Consider the following 10,332-nt stretch of genomic DNA (forward strand, 5'->3'; position numbering starts at 1 on the left):
GCCTCTTATCTCTTCCACTAACCTGTTCCTTCCTGTTATCTCTCCCGCTAACCTGTCTCTGCCTGTTATCTCTGCAGCTAACCTATCTCTGCCTGTTATCTTTCCAGCTAACCTGTCTCTGCCTGTTATCTCACCAACTAACCTATCTCTGCCTGTTATCTCTCCAGCTGACCTGTCTCTGCCTCTTATGTCTCATGCTATCCTGTTTCTGCCTCTTATCTCTCCAGCTATCCTGTCTCTGTCTCTTATCTCTCCCACTAACCTGTTCATGCCTGTTATCTGTCCAGCTAACCTGTCTCTGCCTGTTATCTCTCCTGCTAACCTGTCTCTGCCTGTTATCTCTCCCTCTAAGCTGACTCTGCCTGTTTTCTCTCCTGCTAATCTGTCTCTGCCTGTTATCTCTTCAGTTAACCTTTCTCTATCTATTATCCCCTGACTAACTTGTCTCTATCTGTTATCTTATGTCTCACACTATCCTGTCTCTGCCTCTAATCTCTCCTGCTAACCTGTCTCTGCCTGTTATCTCTCCCTCTAAGCTATCTCTGCCTGTTATCTCTTCAGCTATCCTCTATCTGCCTCTTATCTCTCCCGCTATCCTGTCTCTGCCTCTTATCTCTCCAGCTATCCTGTCTCTGCCTCTTATCTCTCCAGCTAACCTGTCTCTGCCTCTTATCTCTCCCGCTATCCTGTCTCTGCCTCTTATCTCTCCCGCTATCCTGTCTCTGTCTCTTATCTCTCCCGCTATCCTGTCTCTGACTCTAATCTCACCAACTAACCTATCTCTGCCTGTTATCTCTCCAGCTGACCTGTCTCTGCCTCTTATGTCTCATGCTATCCTGTTTCTGCCTCTTATCTCTCCAGCTATCCTGTCTCTGGCTCTTATCTCTCCCACTAACCTGTCCATGCCTGTTTTCTGTCCAGCTAACGTGTCTCTGCCTGTTTTCTCTCCCGCTAACCTGACTCTGCCTGTTATCTCTCCTGCTATCCTGTCTCTGCCTGTTATCTCTCCCACTAAGCTGACTCTGCCTGTTTTCTCTCCTGCTAATCTGTCTCTGCCTGTTATCTCATCCGCTAATCTGTCTCTGGCTGTTATCTCTTCTGCTGACCTGTCTCTGCCTCTTATCTCTCCAGCTATCCAGTCTCTGCCTCTTATCTCTCCAGCTAACCTGTCTCTGCCTGTTATCTCTCCCACTAACCTGTCTCTGCCTGTTATCTCTCCTGCTGACCTGTCTCTGTCTGTTATCTCTCCTGCTAACCTGCCTCTGCCTCTAATCTCTCCTGCTAACCTGTCTCTGCCTGTTATCTCTCCAGCTAACATGTCTCTGCCTGTCTTCTCTCCCACAAACCCGACTTTGCCTGTTTTCTCTCCTGCTAATCTGTCTCTGCCTGTTATCTCTTCAGACAACCTGTCTCTACCTGTTATCCCCTGACTAACTTGTCTCTATCTCTTATCCCTCCAAATAACCGATCTCTGCCTGTTATCTCTCCCGCTAGCTGTTTCTGCCTCTTATCTCTCCTGCTAACCTGTCTCTGCCTCTTTTATCTCCAGCGAACCTCTGCCTTCCTCTTATCTCTCCAGCTAACTTGTCTCTGCCTCTTATCTCTCCCGCTAGCTAACCTCTGCCTCTAATCTCTCCTGCTAATCTGTCTCTCCCTGTTATCTCATCCGCTAATCTGTCTCTGGCTGTTATCTCTCCTGCTAACCTGTCTCTGTCTGTTATCTCTCCTGCTAACCTGTCTCTGCCTCTTATCTCTCCCGCTAACTTGCCTCTGCATCTAATCTCTCCTGCTAACCGGTCTCTGCCTGTTATCTCTCCCTCTAAGCTGTCTCTGCTTGTTATCTCTTCAGCTATCCTGTCTCTGCCTCTAATCTCTCCTGCTAACCTGTCTCTGCCTGTTATCTCTCCCTCTAAACTGTCTCTGCCTGTTTCTCTTCAGCTATCCTGTTTCTGCCTCTTATCTCTCCCGCTATCCTGTCTCTGCCTCTTATCTCTCCAGCTAACCTGTCTCTGCCTCTTATCTCTCCCGCTATCCTGTCTCTGCCTCTTATCTCTCCCGGTATCCCGTCTCTGCCTCTTATCTCTCCCGCTATCCTGTCTCTGTCTCTTATCTCTCCCGCTATCCTGTCTCTGACTCTAATCTCTCCTGCTAACCTATCTCTGCCTGTTATCTCACCCACTAACCTGTCTTTGCCTTTTATCTCTGCTGCTAACCTGCCTCTGCCTCTTATCTCTCCCTCTATCCTGTCTTTGCCTCTTATCTCTCCAGCTAACCTGTCTCTGCCTGTTATCTCACCCGCTAACCTGTCTTTGCCGGTTATCTCTGCTGCTAACCTGCCTCTGCCTCTTATCTCTCCCTCTGTCCTGTCTCTGCCTCTTGTCTCTCCAGATAACCTCTGTCTTCCTCTTATCTCTCCAGCTAACTTTTCTCTGCCTCTTATCTCTCCCGCTAACTTGTCTCTGACTCTAATCTCTCCTGCTAACCTGTCTCTGCCTCTTATCTCTCCTGCTAACCTGTCTCTGCCTGTTATATATCCCACTTACATCTCTGCCTCTTATCTATCCTGCTAACCTGTCTCTGCCTGTTATCTCACCAACTAACCTATCTCTGCCTGTTATCTCTCCAGCTGACCTGTCTCTGCCTCTTATCTCTCCAGCTATCCTGTCTCTGGCTCTTATCTCTCCCACTGACCTGTTCATGCCTGTTGTTATCTGTCCCGCTAACCTGTCTCTGCCTGTTTTCTCTCCCGCTAACCTGACTCTGCCTGTTATCTCTCCTGCTAACCTGTCTCTGCCTGTTATCTCTCCCACTAAGCTGACTCTGCCTGTTTTCTCTCCTGCTAATCTGTCTCTGCCTGTTATCTCTTCAGTTAACCTTTCTCTATCTATTATCTCCTGACTAACTTGTCTCTGTCTGTTATCTTATGTCTCACACTATCCTGTCTCTGCCTCTAATCTCTCCTGCTAACCTGTCTCTGCCTGTTATCTCTCCCTCTAAGCTGTCTCTGCCTGTTATCTCTTCAGCTATCCTGTTTCTGCCTCTTATCTCTCCCGCTATCCTGTCTCTGCCTCTTATCTCTCCAGCTAACCTGTCTCTGCCTCTTGACTCTCCGCTATCCTGTCTCTGCCTCTTATCTCTCCCGGTATCCCGTCTCTGCCTCTTATCTCTCCCGCTATCCTGTCTCTGTCTCTTATCTCTCCCGCTATCCTATCTCTGACTCTAATCTCTCCTGCTAACCTATCTCTGCCTGTTATCTCACCCGCTAACCTGTCTCTGCCTTTTATCTCTGCTGCTAACCTGCCTCTGCCTCTTATCTCTCCGTCTATCCTGTCTCTGCCTCTTATCTCTCCAGCTAACCTGTCTCTGCCTGTTATCTCACCCGCTAACCTGTCTTTGCCGGTTATCTCTGCTGCTAACCTGCCTCTGTCTCTTATCTCTCCCTCTGTCCTGTCTCTGCCTCTTGTCTCTCCAGATAACCTATGTCTTCCTCTTATCTCTCCAGCTAACTTTTCTCTGCCTCCTATCTCTCCCGCTAACTTGTCTCTGCCTCTAATCTCTCCTGCTAACCTGTCTCTGCCTGTTATCTCTCCTGCTAACCTGTCTCTGCCTGTTATATCTCCCACTTACATCTCTGCCTCTTATCTCTCCCGCAAACCTATCTCTGCCGCTATCTCTCTGGCTAACCTGTCTTTGCCTCTTTTCTCTCCTTCTGACCTGTTTCTGCCTGTTATCTCTCCCACAATCCTGTCTCTTCCTCTTATCTCTGTAGTTATCCTGTCTCTGCCTCTTATCTCTCCAGCTATGCTGTCTCTGCCTCTTATCTCTTCCACTAACCTGTTCCTTCCTGTTATCTCTCCCGCTAACCTGTCTCTGCCTGTTATCTCTGCAGCTAACCTATCTCTGCCTGTTTTCTTTCCAGCTAACCTGTCTCTGCCTGTTATCTCACCAACTAACCTATCTCTGCCTGTTATCTCTCCAGCTGACCTGTCTCTGCCTCTTATGTCTCATGCTATCCTGTCTCTGCCTCTTATCTCTCCAGCTATCCTGTCTCTGGCTCTTATCTCTCCCACTAACCTGTTCATGCCTGTTATCTGTCCAGCTAACCTGTCTCTGCCTGTTTTCTCTCCCGCTAACCTCACTCTGCCTGTTATCTCTCCTGCTAACCTGTCTCTGCCTGTTATCTCTCCCACTAAGCTGACTCTGCCTGTTTTCTCTCCTGCTAATCTGTCTCTGCCTGTTATCTCTTCAGTTAACCTTTCTCTATCTATTATCTCCTGACTAACTTATCTCTATCTGTTATCTTATGTCTCACACTATCCTGTCTCTGCCTCTAATCTCTCCTGCTAACCTGTCTCTGCCTGTTATCTCTCCCTCTAAGCTGTCTCTGCCTGTTATCTCTTCAGCTATCCTGTTTCTGCCTCTTATCTCTCCCGCTATCCTGTCTCTGCCTCTTATCTCTCCAGCTAACCTGTCTCTACCTCTTATGTCTTATGCTATCCTGTATCTGCTTGTTATGTCTCCAGCTATCCTGTCTCTGCCTGTTATCTCTCCTGGTAACCTGTCTCTGCCTTTTATCTCTCCTGGTAACCTGTCTCTGCCTGTTATATCTCCCACTAACATGTATCTGCCTCTTATCTCTCCTGCTAACCTGTCTCTGCCTCTAATCTCTCCCGCTAACCTGTCTCTGCCTGTTATCTCTCCCACTAACCTATCTCTTCTGCTAACTTGTCTCTGCCTCTTATATCTCCCGCAATCCTGTCTCTGCCTCTTATCTCTCCAGCTAACCAGTCTCTGCCTGTTATCTCTCCAACTATTCTATCTCTGCCTGTTATCTTTCCCGCTAGCTGTCTCTGCCTCTTATCTCTCCTGCTAACCTGTCTCTGCCTCTTATCTCTCCAGCTAACCTCTGTCTTCCTCTTATCTCTCCAACTAACTTGTCTCTGCCTCTTATCTCTCCCGCTAGCTTGCCTCTGCGTCTAATCTCTACTGCTAACCTGTCTCTCCCTGTTATCTCATCCACTAACCTGTCTCTGCATGTTATCTCTTCTGCTGACCTCTCTCTGCCTCTTTTCTCTCCCGCTATCCAGTCTCTGCCTCTTATCTCTCCAGCTAACCTGTCTCTGCCTGTTATCTCTCCCACTAACCTGTCTCTGCCTGTTAACTCTCCTGCTAACCTGTCTCTGTCTGTTATCTCTCCTGCTAACCTGTCTCTGCCTCTTATCTCTCCCGCTAACTTGCCTCTGCATCTCATCTCTCCTGCTAACCGGTCTCAGCCTGTTATCTCTCCCTCTAAGCTGTCTCTGCCTGTTATCTCTTCAGCTATCCTGTCTCTGCCTCTTATCTCTCCTGCTAACCTGTCTCTGCCTCTTATCTCTCCAGCTAACATGTCTCTGCCTCTTATCTCTCCCGCTATCCTGTCTCTGCCTCTTATCTCTCCCGCTATCCTGTCTCTGCCTCTTATCTCTCTAGCTAACCTGTCTCTGCCTCTTATCTCTCCCGCTATCCTGTCTCTGCCTGTTATCTCACCCGCTAACCTGTCTTTGCCTGTTATCTCTGCTGCTAACCTGCCTCTGCCACTTATCTCTCCCTCTATCCTGATTCTGCCTCTTGTCTCTCCAGATAACCTCTGTCTTCCTCTTATCTCTCCAGCTAACTTTTCTCTGCCTCGTATCTCTCCCGCTAACTTGTCTCTGCCTCTAATCTCTCCTGCTAACCTGTTCCTTCCTGTTATCTCTCCCGCTAACCTGTCTCTGCCTGTTATCTCTGCATCTAATCTACCTCTGCCTGTTATCTTTCCAGCTAACCTGTCTCTGCCTGTTATCTCACCAACTAACCTATCTCTGCCTGTTATCTCTCCAGCTGACCTGTCTCTGCCTCTTATGTCTCATGCTATCCTGTCTCTGCCTCTTATCTCTCCAGCTATCCTGTCTCTATCTATTATCCCCTGAGTAACTTGTCTCTATCTGTTATCTTATGTCTCACACTATCCTGTCTCTGCCTGTTATCTCCAGCTAACCTGTCTCTGCTTGTTTTCTCTCCCGCTAGCCTGTCTCTGCCTGTTATCTCTCCTGCTAACCAGTCTCTGCCTGTTATCTCTCCCACTAACCTGTCTCTGTCTGTTATCTCTCCAGCTAACCTGTCTCTACCTCTTATGTCTTATGCTATCCTGTATCTGCCTGTTATGTCTCCAGCTATCCTGTCTCTGCCTGTTATCTCTCCTGGTAACCTGTCTCTGCCTTTTATCTCTCCTGGTAACCTGTCTCTGCCTGCTATATCTCCCACTAACATGTCTCTGCCTTTTATCTCTCCTGCTAACCTGTCTCTGCCTCTAATCTCTCCCGCTAACCTGTCTCTGCCTGTTATCTCTTCCACTATCCAATCTCTTCTGCTAACTTGTCTCTGCCTCTTATATCTCCCGCAATCCTGTCTCTGCCTCTTATCTCTCCAGCTAACCAGTCTCTGCCTATTATCTCTCCAACTATTGTATCTCTGCCTGTTATCTTTCCCGCTAGCTGTCTCTGCCTCTTATCTCTCCTGCTAACCTGTCTCTGCCTCTTATCTCTCCAGCTAACCTCTGTCTTCCTTTTATCTCTCCAGCTAACTTGTCTCTGCCTCTTATCTCTCCCGCTAGCTTGCCTCTGCGTCTAATCTCTACTGCTAACCTGTCTCTCCCTGTTATCTCATCCACTAACCTGTCTCTGCATGTTATCTCTTCTGCTGACCTCTCTCTGCCTCTTTTCTCTCCCGCTATCCAGTCTCTGCCTCTTATCTCTCCAGCTAACCTGTCTCTGCCTGTTATCTCTCCCACTAACCTGTCTCTGCCTGTTATCTCTCCTGCTAACCTGTCTCTGTCTGTTATCTCTCCTGCTAACCTGTCTCTGCCTCTTATCTCTCCCGCTAACTTGCCTCTGCATCTCATCTCTCCTGCTAACCGGTCTCTGCCTGTTATCTCTCCCTCTAAGCTGTCTCTGCCTGTTATCTCTTCAGCTATCCTGTCTCTGCCTCTTATCTCTCCTGCTAACCTGTCTCTGCCTCTTATCTCTCCAGCTAACCTGTCTCTGCCTCTTATCTCTCCCGCTATCCTGTCTCTGCCTCTTATCTCTCCCGCTATCCTGTCTCTGCCTCTTATCTCTCCAGCTTACCTGTCTCTGCCTCTTATCTCTCCCGCTATCCTGTCTCTGCCTGTTATCTCACCCGCTAACCTGTCTTTGCCTGTTATCTCTGCTGCTAACCTGCCTCTGCCACTTATCTCTCCCTCTATCCTGTCTCTGCCTCTTGTCTCTCCAGATAACCTCTGTCTTCCTCTTATCTCTCCAGCTAACTTTTCTCTGCCTCGTATCTCTCCCGCTAACTTGTCTCTGCCTCTAATCTCTCCTGCTAACCTGTCTCTGCCTGTTATCTCTCCTGCTAACCTGTCTCTGCCTGTTATATCTCCCACTAACATCTCTGCCTCTTATCTATCCTGCTAACCTGTCTCTGCCTGTTATCTCTCCCACTAACCTGTTCCTGCCTGTTATCTCTCCCACTAACCTGTCTCTGCCTGTTATCTCTCTAGCTAACATGTCTCTGCCTGTCTTCTCTCCCACTAACCTGACTCGGCCTGTGTTCTCTCCTGCTAATCTGTCTCTGCCTGTTATTTCTTCAGATAACCTGTCTCTGCCTGTTATCCCCTGACTAACTTGTCTCTATCTGTTATCCCTCCAAATAACCGATCTCTGCCTCTTATCTCTCCCGCTAAACTGTCTCTGCCTCTTATCTCTCCTTCTAACCTATCTCTGCCTGTTATATGTCCCGCAACCATGTCTCTGCCTCTTATCTCTTCCGCTAACTGGTCTCTGACTGTTATCTCTCCTGCTAACCTGTCTCTGCCTGTTACATCTTCCACTAACATGTCTCTGCCTCTTATCTCTCCTGCTAACCTGTCTCTGCCTCTTATCTCTCCCGCTAACTTGTCTCTGCCTGTTATCTATCCCGCTAAGCTGTTTCTGCCTTTTATTTCTTCCGCTAACTTGCCTCTGCCTCTGATATCTCCCGCAATCCTGTCTCTGCCTCTTATGTCTCCAGCTAACCAGTCTCTGCCTGTTATCTCTCCAACTAACCTATCTCTGCCTGTTATCTCTCCCACTAGCTGTTTCTGCCTCTTATCTCTCCTGCTAACCTGTCTCTGCCTCTTTTATCTCCAGCTAACCTCTGCCTTTCTCTTATCTCTCCAGCTAACTTGTCTCTGCCTCTTATCTCTCCCGCTAGCTAGCCTCTGCCTCTAATTTCTCCTGCTAACCTGTCTCTCCCTGTTATCTCATCCACTAATCTGTCTCTGCCTGTTATCTCTTCTGCTGACCTGTCTCTGCCTCTTATCTCTCCCGCTATCCAGTCTCTGCCTCTTATCTCTCCAGCTAACCTGTCTCTGCCTGTTATCTCTCCCACTAACCTGTCTCTGCCTGTTATTGCTCCTGCTAACCTGTCTCTGTCTGTTATCTCTCCTGCTAACCTGTCTCTGCCTGTTATCTCTCCTGCTAACCTGTCTCTGTCTGTTATCTCTCCTGCTAACCTGTCTCTGTCTGTTATCTCTCCCTCTAAGCTGTCTCTGCCTGTTATCTCTTCAGCTATCCTGTTTCTGCCTCTTATCTCTCCCGCTAACCTGTCTCTGCCTGTTATCTTTCCAGCTAACCTGCCTCTGCCTGTTATCTCACCAACTAACCTATCTCTGCCTGTCATCTCTCCAGCTGACCTGTCTCTGCCTCTTATGTCTCATGCTATCCTGTCTCTGCCTCTTATCTCTCCAGCTATCATGTCTCTGGCTCTTATCTCTCCCACTAACCTGTTCATGCCTGTTATCTGTCCAGCTAACCTGTCTCTGCCTGTTTTCTCTCCCGCTAACCTGACTCTGCCTGTTATCTCTCCTGCTAACCTGTCTCTGCCTGTTATCTCTCCCACTAAGATGACTCTGCCTGTTTTCTCTACTGCTAATCTGTCTCTGCCTGTTATCTCTTCAGATAACCTTTCTCTATCTATTATCCCCTGACTAACTTGTCTCTATCTGTTATCTTATGTCTCACACTATCCTGTCTCTGCCTGTTATCTCTCCAGCTAACCTGTCTCTGCTTGTTTTCTCTCCCGCTAGCCTGTCTCTGCCTGTTATCTCTCCTGCTAACCTGTCTCTACCTCTTATGTCTTATGCTATCCTGTATCTGCCTGTAATGTCTCCAGCTATCCTGCCTCTGCCTGTTATCTCGCCTGGTAACCTGTCTCTGCCTTTTATCTCTCCTGGTAACCTGTCTCTGCCTGTTATATCTCCCACTAACCTGTCTCTGCCTGTTATCTCTCCAGCTAACCTGTCTCTGCCTCTTATCTCTCCAGCTAACCTGTCTCTTCCTGTTATCTCTCCTGCTAACCTGTCTCTGTCTGTTATCTCTCCTGCTAACCTGTCTCTGCCTCTTATCTCTCCCACTAACCTGCCTCTGCCTCTAATCTCTCCTGCTAACCTGTCTCTGCCTGTTGTATCTCCCTCTAAGCTGTCTCTGCCTGTTATCTCTTCAGCTATCCTGTTTCTGCCACTTATTTCTCCCGCTATCCTGTCTCTGCCTCTTATCTCTCCAGCTAACCTGTCTTTGCCTTTTATCTCTGCTGCTAACCTGCCTCTGCCTCTTATCTCTCCCTCTATCCTGTCTCTGCCTCTTATCTCTCCAGCTAACCTGTCTCTGCCTGTTATCTCACCCGCTAACCTGTCTTTGCCTGTTATCTCTGCTGCTAACCTGCCTCTGCCTCTTATCTCTCCCTCTATCCTGTCTCTGCCTCTTGTCTCTCCAGATAACCTCTGTCTTCCTTTTATCTCTCCAGCTAACCTGTCTCTGCCTGTTATCTCTCCTGCTAACCTGTCTCTGCCTGTTATCTCTCCCGCTAAGCTGTCTCTGCCTGTTATCTCTTCAGCTAACTTGCCTCTTATCACTCCTTCTGACCTGTTTCTGCCTGTTATCTCTCCCACAATCCTGTCTCTTCCTCTTATCTCTGTAGTAATCCTGTCTCTGCCTCTTATCTTTTCAGCTATGCTGTCTCTGCCTCTTATCTCTTCCACTAACCTGTTCATTTCTGTTATCTCTCCCGCTAACCTATCTCTGCCTGTTATCTCTGCAGCTAACCTGTCTCTGCCTGTTATCTCACCAACTAACCTATCTCTGCCTATTATCTCTCCAGCTGACCTGTCTCTGCCTCTTATGTCTCATGCTATCCTGTCTCTGCCTCTTATCTCTCCCGCTATCCTGTCTCTGCCTCTTATCTCTCCAGCTATCCTGTCGCTGCCTCTTATCTCTCCCGCTATCCTGTTTCTGCCTCTAA

The 10,332-nt window shown here is 48.2% G+C and overlaps 1 protein-coding gene across 1 annotated transcript; it reads left to right on the forward strand.

Annotated features, from left to right (window-relative positions):
• Positions 1-461: 461 nt before the first annotated feature.
• Positions 462-1,430, forward strand: LOC134933927 (uncharacterized). Its single transcript, XM_063929470.1, has one exon. The coding sequence runs from the start codon at positions 462-464 to the stop codon at positions 1,428-1,430; it is 969 nt and encodes a 322-aa protein (XP_063785540.1).
• The last annotated feature ends 8,902 nt before the right edge of the window (positions 1,431-10,332 follow it).

This window comes from Pseudophryne corroboree, chromosome 6, assembly GCF_028390025.1.
Source record: "Pseudophryne corroboree isolate aPseCor3 chromosome 6, aPseCor3.hap2, whole genome shotgun sequence".
In the NCBI taxonomy this organism is placed as follows: Eukaryota; Metazoa; Chordata; class Amphibia; order Anura; family Myobatrachidae; genus Pseudophryne; species Pseudophryne corroboree.